At 35.2% G+C, this 18,868-nt stretch overlaps 1 protein-coding gene across 1 annotated transcript in view; it reads left to right on the top strand.

The window, feature by feature from the left end:
• The window catches only part of LOC114046108 (unconventional myosin-XVI-like), a 682,808-nt gene that overhangs the window by 313,080 nt on the left and 350,860 nt on the right, over positions 1-18,868 (top strand). The window contains exon 16 of the mRNA XM_027866362.1: positions 1,164-1,311. Within this exon, the coding sequence (XP_027722163.1) occupies positions 1,164-1,311 (148 nt within the window). The remainder of the gene's footprint in view (positions 1-1,163; positions 1,312-18,868) is intronic.

Raw genomic sequence — 18,868 nt, forward strand, 5'->3', positions numbered from 1 at the left:
CTATGTCAGGAACTAGGGCCTAAATAATCTCTGAGGATTAAAGAGATTTCTTATACACATTTTGGCATGTCTTGGGCTATAACTTCTTTAATGATTGTGCCATTGTGAAACAGGGTCACGATGTGATGGTGATTTGTTTTGTTTTAGCAACATGATGAATTGAAAGTCATTTATATCAGTGTGCCCTTATATGATATTTTACCTCCTTTTGTTTTACCTCCATTGTGATCAGTGCTGGCTACCTTTAGGAATATGTTGAACAAAATATGAGGGACAGCTAGAAAATGAGAGGTAGTGTTTTGTAGTGAGAGAGCCAGAATCAGAGTCAAGACTTTGGTTCAAGTCTAATCTCTAATGCATGTTGGCTGTGTGACTAGACAAATCCCTGGAACTCTAAATGCCCCCAGGTACCCCTCTAATAATATACATTGCAGAGCACCTGCTGATTTACCTCAATACGAGGAGTTTTCTCAATGGGAGTTCCCCATACCAATTTTAATTAGGGTGTGGGGGAGACAACCTAAAATAATAGTTTCCCTGGACTCCCTACAAATAGCTATCTCAATTTATAGTCCTATCTGGCATACTTCTTATTGTCGGACAACTGTGTACTTGAGCTTCACACTTCATTATTATTGAAGGAATTGATCAATTGTTTAATTATCTGCCATTACATGAAGATATGTGTTTGCATTGCTAGGTAGCCTTTGTGTGGTTTCAAGGGCTTTGGAAGTCTCCTACTATATCCCATTTGTGTCTCAAGATTCTTACGAAATCCAATCTATTTCTTCCTTTGCTACAAAAAGTTTTCTTCAAGTTTTCAGGATGGCAAAGGAATAATAGCTTCCATTTAATTTGTGGGGTTTTATTTTCCAGGGTATTTGTTGGAGAACCTCTGAAAACATCCCCCTTCAATACAGAGAATACTTCAGTACTTTAAAAAAATAATGGACAAAATAAGAAATTTCCTCATCTCTGCATACAGTGGCACTGCTCTAGGAGGAACATCATCTCAGATTTAAATTTCCTGCTACATTTTATCTCAAAGGGCCATATAGGAAAATAAAATAAGCCATGTTACAAAGTATCCCAAGAATAAATAACATTCATGAAAATTAGATGAATAAATGTCATTTAACTGTGTCTCTATTTTTCCAAATCAGCCAGGATTTATACTTATATGCTAGAGAAGACCCGGCTTGTTTCTCAACCTCTCAGCCAGAGCAATTTTCTCATTTTCTACTTGTTAATGGATGGGTTGACTGCTGAAGAAAAATATGGTCTTCGCCTTAATAACTTATCTGCACACAGGTAAGTGGCTGAGCATTCCCAAAGTAATTAATATCAATTTTCAGATTTTGATTAAATTTGATTTTTCTAAAAATAACTTTGGAATGTATAAGAATAGAAAAGGAATGGCTAAAACAAAGAGATATAAGCAATTTTTTTAGCATAAATGTAGTTTTAATTTAAAATGGGAGTTTTTTTCAAACTTCACTATTATGTATACATTTATATTTTTCTAAGTTTTAAGACTGAGGGTAAAACATGATAGTGTTTACATGTTAGAAAGACTCAAAAATAGAATTTGACATCTGGAAAGTCAAAAAGTTCATTCTTGTCATTATGGAGATCAGAGAGATTAAAAGGAAATGTCTGAAAGTGTGTCCTTTGATTATTTTTATTAGCTATTAATGATTAATTTCAAATTTTCAGTAGTCCTTCAATGTGATGATATATTCTTATTGAGGAAAAAATTGATTCAATTCAGTAAACATTTATCATTGGTGTAACATGTAAAAGATACTATACTAAGAAGGCACTGAGAATAAAATAATTTTTAAAAATTGATATAGACTAGTTTCAGAGAGCTTATATTCTATATGGGGGCAGAAGAGAGAGAGGTCCTGCCATAATTGGTTATGTCTAAAACAACTTAGGATGAGATGAGGGTGAAGGAGTATTCAAGTTACAGAATTCTAGGAAATTCCTTATTAATTGAGAGAGTAAATATAAATGCATAACCGATTTGAACTTAAATCAACTTGAAATTTAAGAGGTTGATTTTATATTCTGAAGGTAAGCCATGTGTTGGTATAGAAATGCTGCAATAACTTTCTTCAGGATTTCACAGGGGAGTGGAATAGGAAGAGATAAGAAGGATTTAGCTTTCCTTCTAGGTGTTGTTGTTGAGTCATTTCATTCATGTCTGACTTTCCATGACCCCATTTGGGGTTTTCTCAGCAAAGATACTGAAGTAGTTTGCCATTTCCTTCTCCTGTTCATTTTACAGATGAGGAACTGAGGCAAACAGGGTTAAGTTATTTGCCCAGAGTCACAAAGTTAATATGTGTCTGAGGCCGATTTGAACTGCTGACTCCTGTCCCGGCACTCTATCTGCAGTGCCTCCTAGCTGCCCCATTCTTTCTGTATCTCTCTATGATGGTACTGCCAGGTTCATGCACCTACCCATTCTAGTACTGTCTCTGCTAAGGTTACTTTTTATTTACTATGTATGTATCTTGTAAATCTCTATTTATGTGCATGTTGCCTCCCTCAGCAAAAGTATAAGGTCCTTGAGGACACTTTTATCTTAGTATCTCCAGAACTTGGCACAGTGTCTGGCTCATATATGATAGATTGATTGATTGAGTGGTTGATAAAGCTAGAAGACACCTTAGCAAATTTGTTGTAAAAGATCTTATTTTACAGAAGAGGAACCTAAGCCCCAAAGAAGTAAAATGACCACACAGCTAAAAAATTCCAGAGACAGGTTTAGAACCAAGATCTTCTAACTCCAAGTCTGGTGCTTTTTCCAGTATAGAACACAACTTCTTAGGTCTTCTAGCTGATCATTTCTTCACTCTTCCCTCTTCATCCCTCTTCATCCATCTAACCCTTCACCCCTACACATAAATCCTTAAAAGGCTAATTAATGTGACTGCTTAGTATTATTGCCCTATGACATGGAGCTCCAGAAGGGTTAAGTCGTTTAAACTGAAGTCTACAATTAATGCATAATGCTACGTAGATACAGGGAAGCTATTTGCTCAGTCACGACCATCTTCCTGTTTACAATTCACTCAAATACATCTCTCCCCACTCCACCCCCACAGTATTTTATACTTTAAGAGAAATAAAGTATCAGCTCTACCAGAGCCTGTGAATGGGCAAGGAAGGAGGATTGCACTTAAAGGTACTCTAGGTACTCCGCAAACATAAATGAATAAATAAATAAGTGAATGAAACTTTTCATTATTCATAGCTTCCTAATATTTTATGCTGGGCAAATACCAAAAATATTAAAGAAGTATTCATTTTGTTTTGTGTTTTATAACTAATATCCATATCTCTACACAGATAGAGAGATGTGCATAATATTTTAAAATAAGCTCAACCCCTCCCACAAATGAACCCCAATCTAATTTGTGATCCAGCTATCTTTTTTTAATAATCTCCATGGGGGGAAGCACAATTATTAATTTCTTTATGTCTGGTCATTCCATTTATTTCTCTTTCTTAACGTAGTTTGGAATTACTAAGCATATTCAAAAACTGAAACAGTGGGAGATATTTTGCCAAGAGTCCCCACAGGAAAAACCTCAGCAAAATCTTGAATAATTCAGTCCCCATGAACAAAGCTGTTATCTCATCAAAAATCCCACAAGCATCCAAAAAAGGACAAAGTCCTATTCCTCAGCAGATCCATATACCCCATCTTCATCTTCAGAAGTAATTTATACATAAACATTTGGAGAATAATGCGTTTCTCTGCAAAATTTTACCAGGATTAATTGGGCTGAATGAGATCCTGTATTGATAATTAAAGGTTTTACCTGAATAATATAGATGAGATTTGACAAAATCACATAGCACTGGGACATTAATTTGTCCAGAGATCTCTTCTTGGTTTACAAAGCAAATATGTTAAATGAGACCCTTTCTTGAAATTGTTTTGTGCTCAGCTGGATGCATTCTAACATAAAAACATTTAATCTCTCATTCCACTGATCTCTCTATTCAGTACCTCAGCCATTAAGGGAAACTAAACAATTTGTAGATGACTATATGTTTGCTCACATCACGATTGAAATGAGGACTGATTTTGTCCAAGTATGTTGCCCACTGAATTAGCAAAGATTTATGAGGTATGTACTATGTCCAAGGCAAGAACAATAGAGTTAGTAAAGCACTGTTTCTTTCAAAAATTAACATTTTTATGCTTTATGCAATGAATCCAGTAGATGTCTTAGTTTAAAAAGACAAAGGAACATATAACTTAGTAGTTCCCCAAATCTGTAAATAAAAATATTTTCCCTGTAGCCACAATACTCATGTATCCTATTATTCTTCTACCTCTACAAAGGTGAGAAATAATTTCAGGAAATAATATCTGCTTTAAAAATTATAAATATGAAAGCCACCACTGCCATTTATGCATGTATGCATGTATTTATGTATTTGCTTATTTATTCATTTTTTACTCTGCTGTGGAAATGATTTATATCAACTTGTGTTCAATGGATTGCCTTTGTGGATTTGAAAACGCACTTATGATTCTGACATGCTTTTCTTATTGTAACATTGCAATAACATCTGCTGTATTTGGATATTTCTTAAGAACAATTTACATATTCCTGTTGTGTGATGTGTGGTAGAATTCAGCCCATTACCCACAATTCTACAAAGGTGTGTGTAATTCGCGTGATAGGTGGGGCAGTCATTCCACAGGACTTCACCAAAAAAAAAAAAAAAAGGTTATAAGTTGTTTTTCCAAATGGATGGCTGCTTTCTAATAGTCAACTTTGGGAAAATCACTTTCCCTATCTGTCCTTTTAGTTTCCTCTCCTATTAAAGGTGAGGATACAAGTAGATGATCCTAAGGTTCCTTCCAGCTCCTTCCATCATGTGACCTGCCTATATAATTGTTAAGCAGAGAGCAGTACTAGTGCTTCTACCTTACACTTCCACTAGGTGTCCTTCTTCTCCACAAAGTCAAGTCTCAGGACCATGAATACCATTCATTTCAAAAATTTCTGTTCTCAGTTCTCAATTTCTATTTCAGTTTTCCAAATGTTTATTTTTCCATCTCTACTTTGTTATGAGTGAATAGGGATACATTCACTTAGTTTTAAGAAATACAGATAAATAACTGGGTTATGTTCCCAAACCCAGAAATTACTAGGAATGCAACTATTTCTTTGCTCTTTGTCATCTTGGGATCATAGATTTAGAGCTGGAAGTACTTTACAGATCACCTAATCTACCCACCTTATTTTACAGATGAGGAAACTGAGGCTCAGAGAATGGGCCTTCCCAAGGTCATACAAATTCTAAATGACATAGGGTTTTGAGGATTTGAGCCTAAGGCCTCTAATTTCAAATCCAGAATGCCTTCCACTATATCTCTTTACATTAGATCCAAGGGTCTAGGACCCCTTAGTTTTGAGACAGGCCGACACAGATATCCAAAAAAATGATTCATTCAGCCTTGTGCTCTCTCATAATGGGATTGATTTCAGTATTAGCTATGAAAGATAGATTATTTCAATTTTCCATACTTTAAAAAATAAGCTGAAAGCAGTTTCAAGTTGATTTTCTTTGTGTGAACTGTGTCTCACCCTCTGTTATGATAAAAGGAAACTCTGAGTCACTAGTTATTTGCACTCATGATTGCTGTCTAAAAGAATACCTATCACAGCAGAAGCCAACTAGAGTTTAAATTTAGTGAGATCTGATTATCTACTAAGTTTGGGGTACTTAAATCTTCAGTGATTTGTGATTTTGTTTGGATAAAGTATTCCTTCTGGCAGGATGTATCATAATTCCTCTATAGCTCTGAATATATGTGTGTATGTATGAATATATTTATATACATTCACATATTATATATGTTAGATATACATAGAGAGATCTCAATATTCCTCTGAATATGTCATTTTATTCTCCCATATGGCATCATACAATATACATATGTGTAAAATATATGTGCCCTGTATGTGTACACAAATATATACATAAAATATATGTACAGCAATCTATACCTGTAACATATCACATATGTATGTAAAATATGTGTGCATACATAGATATAGATATAAATGTTTGATAATAGAAAATTATGAGGAACCACACCATGATATCTATATTCTGTTCATCAACCTTGTAATCTGTCTGAGTCAATTCCTGACCAGTGATCAATCTTTTTGTCATGAATCTGTAAGTCCAGTCCTTGGACAACAGACGTAGGCTCTGGCCAGGCCCATAGTCAAATGACTTTACAACTTGATAGAATCAGCCAGAGTCTATGTTGCAATGGCATAACCTTTGAGAATGCTGAGTCACCTCCATGCCATGATGAGGCAGGACTTTAACAGAAAGTATTTTCAATATGAATGTTACGTTTAATAGGAAAATATTTCATACAGTAAACTAATAAAGGGTACATCTTAAAGTACATAAATATTAGTTCATGGCATTGTATTTTCTTGCTTCCCGGTACTTTTTGCTATAGTTCCCCTTCTTACATTCAATATGTAACTTCTTTACTTCATAGTTTAACCAGTTAAACTTGAACTTGTGCCAGTAGCTGAATGTATTCTTGAATGGTGACATTGCAACATATTTGAAAAAAAGATAGTTATTTACTGTGGACATGTTATTAAGCAATGCTTGGAAGAAATGGAACTTAAAATTGAAGAATTGAAGTTCAAAACTTTTTTTTAGTTCACAGTTTTTTTTTTAATTGAGAATAAGATAAATTGATTCTTAGGTATTTCAATGTTTCATCACATTAAGGGGCAATTCTTGAACCAGATTCCTTGAACTTGAATCCATCCTGTCAGGCTTCCACCCCATGGTATGATAACAATTTTGTACCTAATGGACTCTATTAACTCTAATAACTTCTAAATTTTAATATGTTGAAGTTCTAAAAAAGGTTGGACTATTCCATGCAACCAATAATGCTCATTTCAATGACACTATGCCAGGAAGCAGAGTTGTGGGTGGTTATAGGCCATGGAAGTTCTGTTCCCACTCCATGTACTAAGTACAAATTACTAAGAATTTGCAAATTATATCACAGGCTGCTATTCAAGTACCTAGGTCAAACCCTGATGTAAGGATGTATAAACACATGATTAATAGTCAAAGCACTGCATTTCAATATAGGACAAAGAGTACTGGTTGTAGAATTAGAGTCTAGGTTAACTCCCAGATATGCCAGAGACATCTCAATGCATCCTCCAAGGTAAGCAGAGTAATGCTTTGGGAAGATACTGGATTTTGAATCAGAAGAATTGGATTCACATTCTGACTCTTCCACTTTCTCCTTATAACCTTGGATAGGTCACTTGACCTCTCTGGACCTTAGTGATTTCATCTTTTTGACTAGAATCAACAGAATGTTTCTCAGAATGCATAAGAAATTGAAAATTGGTTGCTATAAACCTGAAGAGAGTTCCATCAGTCCTGGATGATTTCTAAGACCTCTTCCAGCTCCAAATCTATAATCTTTGATCCTCTGACTTGGGTGTAAATATCAGATCTACTACTTATTACCTCTGTAGTTTGAGGCAAGTCATTTTACTTCTGTCAGCATCAATTTCTTCATCTGTAAAAAGAAACAGCTAGCCCAGAGGTGCGAATATTAAGGATTTTTAATTAATTTATTTTTAATGATTTATTATTGTATTGTTTAATGTATTAGTTAAATGAAATTTATGACACAGAGTACAAATACTAAAACAACATGTTGTTGCTCAGTCATTTCAGTCATGTCCAACTCTGTAACTGCATTTGGGATTTTCTTAGCAAAGATTCTGGAGTGGTTTGCCATTTCCTTCTCTAGCTCATTTTACAGATGAGGAAACTGAGGCAAATAGGGTTAAGTGACTTGGCCAGTGTCATACAGCTAATAAGAGTCTGAAGCCAGATTTGAACTCAGGAAGATGAGTATTCCTAACTCCAGGACTGGCATGCTATCTACTCTGCCACCCAGCAGCCTCCCAAAATAATACATTACCTTTTGCTTAAACTACTAGAATAGTGTCCTATTTGTTGTCCTTTTTTCCAGTCTTTCTCCAATCAATTCTTCACTCTTCTTCAAATCCATCACTTGCTCAAAAGTCAAGATAATCTTCTTACAGCAGAGATGTGACTACATCATTCCCCTGAACAAAGACCTCAGAGAATCCCAATTATTGCCTCTAGGATAAAATCAAACTCATTACCTTGACATTTAAAGTCTTCTAGATTCTAACTGCAATAATGTGCCTTTATATATTTATTTCACATTGCTCATCTTTGATAACTTAAGATCCAGCCAAACTGGACTGCTAGATGCTCCCCAAATAACTATGATCCTCTTCTGCCTTCATGGTAAAGGACTCTCTACCATTCCTTGCATGCACTTACTCTTCACGTTGATCTTTAGAATCTTTATTTTTTTTTAAACGTTCTTCTGAAATGCCTGCTCAACCAGTCTATTTGAAGACCGACAAAAGAGGAAAACCACCTTTTCCTATTTTACTTTTGGACAACTCTAATTACTTGGAAATCATTCCTTTCATTGAACCTGAATCTGTATATCTGCTAATTTCACCTCTAGGCTGCTAGTTTTGCCCCCTCAGGGCCAAACATTTGAGGCTTAATCCCTCCTTAATATACCAGTTTATCAGATCCTTGAAGATATCTGTTTATTCTGCTTCCAATAAGTCTTCACTTTTTCTGACTAAAAATCACTAGTTCCTACAGTGAATCTTCATTTCTAATGTTTTCCATCCCTCTCATCGTTTGGCTTTTATGTTTTTTTTTTCTTCCTTAAAATGTATTGTCCAGCATTGGAAAGAATACTACCAATATGACCAGGATAGAGTTTACAACTGTTGTTAGCTCTCTAGTTCTGAATACTTTGCCCATCAACCTAGTCATACTCACTTATTCTACCCTCTTCCATTAAAAAAGGATATTTATTTGAGCTCAAAGGTCCTGCAGCATCTATCTTATGCTCCAAGAGCTTTCCTAGTCTGTATTAGTATCTCAGCAAATACATCGAAATACTCATTTAATTCTCTAAGATTTACACATTTCATCTTGACCTGATGAGGTGAACTCATCAAGGTCAGTGATGTGCCAATTTGATCACTGATCATTTATCATTAGCTTTCCATTTTTATTTTGCCCTTTCCAGTTCCAATGATCATTCATTCTTTTTGTAAGAGAAAACTGAAGGAAAGTAGGAGTTGGATAGTTTAACCTTTTCACAGATGTTATCAATATTCCTTTCACCTCATACAGCTATCCTTTCTCCTCCCCTCCTCTCTCTCTCTCTCTCTCTCTCTCTCTCTCTCTCTATCCCCCTCCTCCTCCTCCTCTCTTTTCTCTCTCAGTCTTTCTATGTCTTTTTCTTCATTTCTTTCCTTCACAATCTCTTTCTCTCTTGACCTTTTTCTTACCTCCAGCATAGCTTTAAAAAAAACCCACTAAGTTTTTTTTGGGGGGGGGGCGGTGTACTTAGCCTGCATTATGGGCCTCAACTCATTATGAGCTTCAGAATTCTAAGATAATTATCACACAGTACTGTGATATCTTTTTGCTGTCATCCTCATTTAATTGCCCATTGTCCTTACTTTCATCTTCTGTGCATTTACTTTAAACATGTAAGTTAACCCATGTGTTTCCTTTGTATCCACATCAATCTCTCCAGGCAATTCTCTTTGTTCTGATCAGAGTTCCATTCCTGAGAAATCCTCTTTCCATTTGATCCAACTTTTAGGCCATTGAACCCTACCTAATCTTTCTCTGAACTCTTTGAAATCTGCTCCAAGTTTAAGATGCATAATAGACAAGGACTGCTTTTTTTTTTCCTTCTTATTTCATGAACTATTTTAAAAGAAAAGTGGCATAGTATTTAGAGAGATGGATTTGGATCCAGGAAAACCTGCCTGAGAAATTTATACATTTACTGTTGCTGGTCAAGGCACTTTACCTCTCTAAATACCAGTTTCCTTATTTGCAAAATGGGCATAAAAATAGCACCTACTTCACAGGGTGTTGTGAAGATAAAATTTCATAATGTAGATAAAGTATTTTGAAAAGCACTAGGTAAATGTTAGCTAATATTACTTCTTCTAGGTAAGAATTAGATTGCAAATAAGGGAAAACAGTTTCTCTGCATCTCTCAGCCTTTTGAAGAATAAGTTTATCATTAAGGCAAATCATGCATTTATTAGCTGCACTGCTTTAGGAAGAGGAGTATACAAACCAGCAAATATTCTGATCATGAAAGCATCCTATCACTACACTTTCATGTTTCTGAACAAAGTTTACGATCTGTTCCATGAACTGCTCATCTAATTTTTCCTTTTTGTCCAGGTGATCTCTAATATACCCCCATCACACTATTCTTTCTCTTTCCCTTTGTTGATATTATCCAAATGTATAAGACAGCCTTTCAAATGTTCATACATAGCTAATATATCTCTAGGATAAACATCTGAGTTATTTCAATTGACCCAAATTTGACATTTCTTGTTGCCCACAAATAGGTTTATGTCTTCTAATCTATAAATCATACATACACACACACACACACCCCTTTCCTTGACTCTGTTCAAACTATCATCCTATCTTTTCTCTTTTATTGCCAAAAGCTTAGAAATAGTCATTTATAGTCATTGCCTCCTTTTCTTCACCATTCACTTATTCATTTTCAACCCTTTACAATGTAATGTGGCTTCTTGTCCCACAATTTAACTTAAACTGCTCACTAACTGGCCCCCAAAAAACCTCTCTTTTTTTCCTGCTTTTTTGTTTCTTTTATTGAGGATAAATAACGTAACAATCTTAAGTTATTCTATTGATGACTTTAATTTTTATTATCTCCCCCAAATAATGAGCCTTCCATTGTAACAGATATTAAAGAGCAAAAAAGTAATTATTAGGCAAAATCAAAAAACATACTCACCAAGTTTGTCAGCATATGCAATGTTCCAAGCTCATGGCTATGTGAGATATCCTGCTCAACTATTATTATGCTTATTTTACAGATGAGGAAATGGCCTCAGAGAAGCTAAATGACTTGTCTACATTCTAATTGATGACAAAGGCCAGAATTAGGATTCAAGACCATGTCTTCTACCTCTACTTTATATGTTCATTCCACTATATTATGGTGCTTTTCAACTTTATCAAAATCATTACTAAAAATGTTGAACAGCACCGAGCTGAGCACAGAGTCTTGTGGCATGCTAATAAAGTCCTCTGTATAGGTTCACTTTAGTTCATTCATCAAGTCACAAAGGCAGAAACATGAAATAATAGCATTAAATTAAGGTTTACAAATCAATGTAGAAGTTGTGGAAATTAATACCATGGAGAGTTCATTTTTTTCTTCTGCCACAATGGATATCCTTTTCTTAAAAGTGGTTTAGTGGAATTTTATTCCAAAGTCGGGTGATAATAGGCATCATAATGTAGGGGAAAGAGATTTGAATTTGGAGTCACTGAACCTGAATATGAAACCTGACTATGCCAATTAATACTTTTGTAGCCTTTGGCAAGTGAAACCCAAATTGCTGGTCTTCAAAATGCAGAGATTAGTAGAGATCAATTTTGATGCCCCTTCTAGCTCTAGATAAAATGATCTATTTAAGAAAAAATCCAAATTATATTGAATATACATCACACTGTGTATTTTTAAATTACTCTGTGCTTTTAAAGGTCTTTAGAACAAGCACAATAATGCCAATAATATAAATCTAGTTAAACAAAGCTAAAATCTGATTAAATTCAATGACCAATATTAGTTCCATAGGACAGATGTTGAAGCATGGCTCCCTCCTGTGATGAGGAGGCAGAATGGGGCTTGGCTTATGGATGAGATAAGGAATGAATATATTTGTTTTGCTTAACTATTTGTCATTGTGAGGGGAGATTCAATATAGATGGGAAAGCTCAGCATATTAGCAAATGATTCTGCTGTAAAAAAAGGCAAACAGCATCAATATACCTCCTCAGAGCAGCCAAACCTGGAATGCATGCAGTTCTTGCCTCATTGTTACTATTTTCTAAGTTACCCCAAAAGAGAGAGAAACCAGTTTCAAATGCCAAAATTATCATTCCTGCTCTGATGGTTTTCGACCTCACTAACTGTAACTTTCCATTCTCATTTCTTGATCCTTCCTCTATCTGCCAACCAAGATGATTGTCTTCATTCTTTATATGCATCCTGTCTTCCCTTCTTTGCTCCATACTCTAGTATTCAACTTTCTCTGACTGTTAAGCTTCTCATAGTCTGAACTCAACTCATCTGTATTTTTTTCAGACACAAGTAGAGGCAATATTCAGGCCTGCAATTTTAATGACAGACCTCATAGTAAATCTACTCAGGATAGAAAGATTTGAATGACTTTTACTAGATAATTGGTTTTCATGATGTACTATATACTGTTAGACCTGAAAAAGGTCTTAAATATCTTCTGATCCAAACACATTATGTAGATGAAGATACTGAGGCATGATGAGGTTCTTTGATTTGCCCAAGATGCTGGAGAGTAAATAGAAGAGCCAAAGCTCCTCACTCATACCCAATGTGATGTTCTTCCTACTGGACTGTGATGTCTGTCCTTTCAGGCAAGCAAAATAACTGGACAAACAAACAATAAATTGTCAAGTGCAATCATTGCCAAAATTCCCCAAAAACACTTGACCAGTGCATGAAACAGTATATTGCATGGGTTGTGTGTTTGATAATAACAATAGACAGCAACAATCACAGCTATCATTTATATGGTGCATTAAAGTTTGACTGTGCTTTGCATATATTACTTATTTCATTCTCACAACAACTCTGTGATTTAGATAATCTTAAATGGAGTTTTCCTATGAGGGAGCTAAGGCTAAGAGAAATGAAGTGACTTGTCCAATAACCTAGCTATTAAGTGTCTGAAAGAGCATTCAAACACAAGTCTTCTTGACTCTATGTCTAACACTCTATTCATTAATCCATCTAACTTACCTAAGATCAAACAATTAATGTTTGTTGATGACAATAATGATAAGTCACCTCTGATTTTTTGCTATTGTTGTTGATTTGCCCCATAGAATGTGAGCTGCTTGAGGACAGGGGATATTTCATTTTCATCTTTGTATTCTCCTCAATTAGCACAGTGCCTGGATAATAGTAGATGCTGAATAAATGTTCTGTAATTAATTAATTTGGGACATGTGTTGGGATAAGAAAGAAGGAAGGAAAGACAAAAATCAGGAAGCATCCAAAGATGCTGCTTCTAGTCTCTGACTTCCAGAGTGGGACCACAGAATAGTTCCCTCACTCCCTAAGAAGTTAGAGATTCTTAGCCTAGCATTCATGAACTTTAAATGTGTGTATATGTGTGTGATATATGCATACATATGTATGTTTATGTATGTATATGTATGTTTGTATGTATGTGAATTTCTATTTTGATATCTTTATTTTAATAACTGCTTTCCTTTGAAATCTTATGCAAAGGATGTCCCAAGTCTTAGTGCTTAACACTACACTAAAACTTTAGACACATGATGTTTTATTTTATACATTTAAAAACATTATTCTGAGGAGTCTGTAGATTTACTCAAATCGGCAAAGGGGACTATGACACCACAAAATGTAGAGAATCTAAGAACTCCTGCCCCTTAGAGAGTTTATAAAGTAATGAAGGTTGCCTCTCTTCTCTTACCTGGCCAGTATGTTGTTTTCCCCTTTTCAGACTCAAGGGGAGAAATAACCACATTGCGGTATCTAAGTACTATGGTTGGCACAACAAATAAATTGTCTTTGGTGAGCTTCTTTGCTTGACTAAAATTATCAAGCATTTCTTATTTCACCAAATCAGTTATCTTGAAAGCTTTTTTGATCTTTTGTACACAAAAGTAGCATAAGATATTTTCCAAATTATTGTATAACTTTTTGTGCTTGAGTTATTAGTAACTGTAATCATTGCCAACCTTGAACTAGTTTATTTGTGGAATTGTAAAATATACCTGGAGGACTCCAGGCTGATGTGTATAGAAATACACAGTTAAATATGGATGTTATCCAGCATTCAAAACCTGCCTAGTCAGACTCCTAACATGATCTGAAAACTCACAGCAACATAAATCTAATCTCCTCTCTCCACTTTTAGGAAAGCTTGTCTCATTGCTTTTGGCCAGCCTCAGTGCTTTCTAGTCATGAGAATCAAAGTACAACTCCAGAGCAAGCAAACTTCCTCCACTGTGAAATGCTTACTCCAATCATGAAAGGGTGATTGTTGACACCTTTCTAATATTAATCCTACCTATGCAGGTCAGCCTCTTTCAATATAAACAGTACCTAAAAGTTTATTAATAAGGATTTGAGCCAGAGACTAAGAAGCATCTAAGCCAAGTGAATAGAGTGATGGACTTGAAGCCAAAAAGATTGGGGTTGTAGCTCACCTTGAATTTACATATCACCAAGGGCAAGACACTTAACCTTTCTGAGTCTCGTTTTCTTTATTTATAAAAGGAACAGTTTGGAGTAGATGGCCTTTAAGGGCCCTTCTTGCTCTAGATCTCTGATAATGTGATCCTATGATTCCCCCTTTCCCCCCATGTATTCCCTATGGATAATGATACCTAGCTCCCCTTTTGAAATAGATGCTTAAAGTTGTATTTGTTCTAATTGCATCCCTAATGGTTAAATTTGTAAAGCTGTATGTCTGAGGTGTTATTCAGGTCCTTGGCCACAGGAGTAAGAATTGAGCTTCCTTGGCCAAATGATGATTGGAAAAAATAATGCCTTTTGCAGCCAGAAGATCTTAGATTAAATCCTAGCTCTACCACATATGAGCTTTATAATCTTAGGCAAGATCTTTTCTTTCTCACTTTCTTTATCTGAAAAATTAGTGTGCTGCACTTGCAAGCCTCTTAGACCCTTTAATCTATGAAAATAAATATAATTAATGTGTGTTCTTCAATGAGATGGTGCTTTCACACAGGTTCGAATTGCTTATACTCACAGGAATCCTTAACCTGGGAGTCTGGGAACATACATACATACATACATACACACACACACATATAAGTATATATTGATTTTAGTATAATTTAGTTGATTTTAGTATAATTTTAGTATAATTGATTTTAGTATAATTTCCTTTGCAACCCTATGTAGTTTATTTATGCATTTAAAACAACTATTCTGAAAAGCAGCCCCTAGGCTTCATGAGATTACCAAACGGGTCTATGACCATTAAAAAAAAAGTTAAGAAGCTGGTTCAGAAGGTGGATTTCTATTCAGCACTTCACTCTTTTTAAATTTCATTTCAGCATTAAGGCATTCATCTGAACCTGTCCTTGGTCATTCACATCAATGAATCAATGTTTCCTCAACTATGTTGCTGAAATTGACATCTTGCTACTTGTTTCGTTTTCTTTTGCCCAAAGCAAGTTCCTTAGCCTGGACGTGATCTCTTGACTTTGTGGTAGAAAAGTTATGAGATTGAGGAAAGCATGTGGATTGCTTTGTTTGTGCCATTGTTTGTCTGGGATATGAGGGATTAAGAAAATAGTGACCACTTTGGAATTTAGCTAGGGCATCAGCCAAAGACATCTCATGTAAACATAGTAACTAATTCCTTCTTGGTTAAACTGTTCCAAAAGCTACAAAGCTCTCACTTCCACCAACATTTTCTGTTGGCAAATCTTCAGATATTTTGCTTGCCTCTTTTAGAGCCAATGAAGTTAGTGTAATGAATTTGTGTACAAGCTTACATTTGCTTTACAGTAACGGTTCCAATTTATGTAACAATGTTCACAAAAGAATTTCAGAGTGCTTGCAAATATTTTTCGATTATCATGTAACATTAAGCTCACTTGGGGAGGCAGCTAGAGAAAGTCGGGCAAATAAAAATTGAACAAATTATAATTAATTACTAATAAACTACCAGTAAAACATTAAAATGGGAAGATCATGGTAAAAAACAATAGCTTATAAGAGATAATAGTGACTATGAGGATCAACTGGAATAAATGAGTTCCTGAGGCTGGTAATCATGCACAACTGACTCGCACCGTGGAATAAAAAAAGTGCATTGCTCCTTCTCATGTCATTCCTAAGGACAAACAAGAGCAATGTCACTGAACTAATGACCACAAGTAATGAGATTATAAATGAAGTAATGACTGCCTCAAGAGAATAAAATTGAAAAATGGAACTAATTTATCTAATTACATCTAAATCCTAAGCTTTGGAATCAGTTCTTTTTAATTTCCAGGGATGTAAAAGACTACTAAGATAATTTATTGGTAATGAAGTGAGATGGAAATGGTATAGTCATAGAATAAGCATAAGTAAGTTTTTGTTTTGCTTTGTTTTTATGGAAAGGAAGATATTTCAGTACCACAGAGACATATGATGTCATCAGCATGGGTACTCCTTCTGCTGACATGCATCACAGTTGCTCTCTAACTTGGTAGATTGTTTGTGAGAGTTGTTGTGGTTAAAATAGGTGTAATCCTAAAGTCTATCTAACCTTTCTAAACTTAGAGAGGCTAATCTTTGGACAACAGACATTTTTAGAGCTCTCACTGAACGCAGAGACCTGTAAGCCAAGATAAAGCTTAGGAGAACCTTAGTAGAAGAAATAAAGGAAGAATGATTAGACAATCAAAATATTCTACTTGGGACATAGTTATATTCAATTTAAGCTTTTATTCCCAAGACTTTTTGCTTGCTAAATAAAGGCATCAGTCTTGAATGTAACCTTTCATGAATAAAAGTGTACTTATATTTAATCAATATTTTAGCATTTTCATGACTCACCTTTCATACCAGGGATTGGGGTCAAAAATTTTATTTTAGTGACCTGGCAGTTTTAATGAAGGCAGATGCCCCAAGGGAAAAATAAACCATTAACTTTAGTGATAGAAGATTAAAAATAAGTTCATGTCATGATTTTTTAAAATTGTTCTTGAAATTTTAAATTCCCAGTTGCCTGCTCTAGGGTGACTAAACATTCTGATCTGGTGACTTGAAGAAATAAAATTTTCTTTCATTAAAAATCCTTTATTAAGTATCTCCTTTGTTCAAGGCACAACAGTGTTCAACACTGGGGATGAAAAACAAATAAAAAAGTGATGCAAACCCTGTTCTCAATTAGATTTTAATCTAATGTTTGTAGATAATTGTCACCAAAAAAAGAGATTCAGACAAATAGGTCTAGAAAAAATGAAACTGGGAGAGATTATTTTCATTTAAGGGAAATCAGTGAAGTCTTCATGGACATACCAAAGTTAGAACTAGGAGGATTTCAATAGTTAGAGATATGGGAGGATTGTAGTAGGGGAGGGTGGCCATTGTGAATGATGGAGATAGGAGAGCTACCAGGTCATGTCGAAGAACAGCAATCCATTTTGTGTGGAATGTAAAGTGAGGCTACTAGACTTAAGTAACATCAGAAAGGTAATTTAAATAAAATTGTAGTGGACTCTAAGTTCGAAGCTAGGATGTTTTATGCTGAAGGCAATGGAAAGCATATGATGGCTATGGAGCAGGAAGAGAAAAACACAGCCAGACCTAAGCATTAGGAGGATTATTTTTCCAACTATGTAAAGGATAGATTAACAAGGAGGAGAGACTAGAGGCAAAATAGACCAGTTAAGATGTCATTTAAATAAAGAAGAGATAATGAAAACCCACATGATAGTCATTGCCATGTCAGGGGCAAGACCACTGGTATGCGGTATACCCAGATTTTATAACTGACTCAGTTGCCAATTAGCTACATGGTCTTGATCAGGTCAACTTAATTTTCTGGACCTCAGTTTCCTCATCTGTAAAATAAGGGGATTGGACTAGATCTCTAAATTTCCTTCCATCTCTAACTTTCTAAGTCAAAATGGATTTAGGAGAGATTTTGAAAGTAGATGTAAAAGGACTTGGTAACTCATCAAGTGTAGAGGGTGAGTGAGCCCAAAGAGTCAGGAATTACTTTGTACTTTCGAAGCTGCCTGGCCCATAAGACAGTAGTATCATCAATAGAAATTAGGAAATTGGAAAGAGAAAGAGAAGATGATGAGTTAGGTTTGAAAATGTTAGGTTGAAAGTGCTAACAGGATATCCAGGCAAAGATAGACAGGAAGCAGGTGTAGATGTAAGAGTAAAGCTCAGAAGAAAGATGTGAACTAGGTGGCTAGACTCTTGAGCCACTGGCAAGAACATGTAGCCATGTTTCCTTACCACTTTTGATACCACTACCACAATGTTGCTGGACATGGTTTTAAAATATGCATTCCATATTTATCTCAAATTAGAGAAAAAGCAATTGAAAGACATGAAAAGTATTTGCAAGTGTAATTTGGAAATAAAGAAAATCAAATGGAGATTAGCCAAAGGAAATAGTTTTGGGGAAGTAACCTTGATATTGATGAGGGTAAGTGACAGCTAATAAGAGATCTGGGGAAAAACTAAGAAGAGAAAAGACTTATGTGAAATGTTATCCCTTCCCAAATAATTCTTCACTGAGGTACTGAATTTATATTCCTAAAAAAAAATAAAAAATTCTTAGGTTTGTATTTAAAACTATCCACAATGTAGCTCCTCCCTGCTTTCCAAGTTTTATTTCATATTACTGTCTTTTATTCATTTTCCATTATACCCCATTTTGCCTACTAGCTTTTCCCTTATTATGAAATTCTATCCCCCATTTCTATGCCCTTGCATTGGGAGTTCTATATGTATGAACTGCACTCATACCTCCATTGTGCCTCTTAGGCTCCCTAGCTTCCTTTAAAGCACAGCTCAGCGGCCATAATACCTTTTCTTACCTTCTCCCTCCCTACCAATTATTCATTATTCTCT

The sequence above is a fragment of the Vombatus ursinus genome, unplaced genomic scaffold (assembly GCF_900497805.2).
Source record: "Vombatus ursinus unplaced genomic scaffold, bare-nosed wombat genome assembly UNPS02014781.1, whole genome shotgun sequence".
NCBI classification, from domain to species: Eukaryota; Metazoa; Chordata; class Mammalia; order Diprotodontia; family Vombatidae; genus Vombatus; species Vombatus ursinus.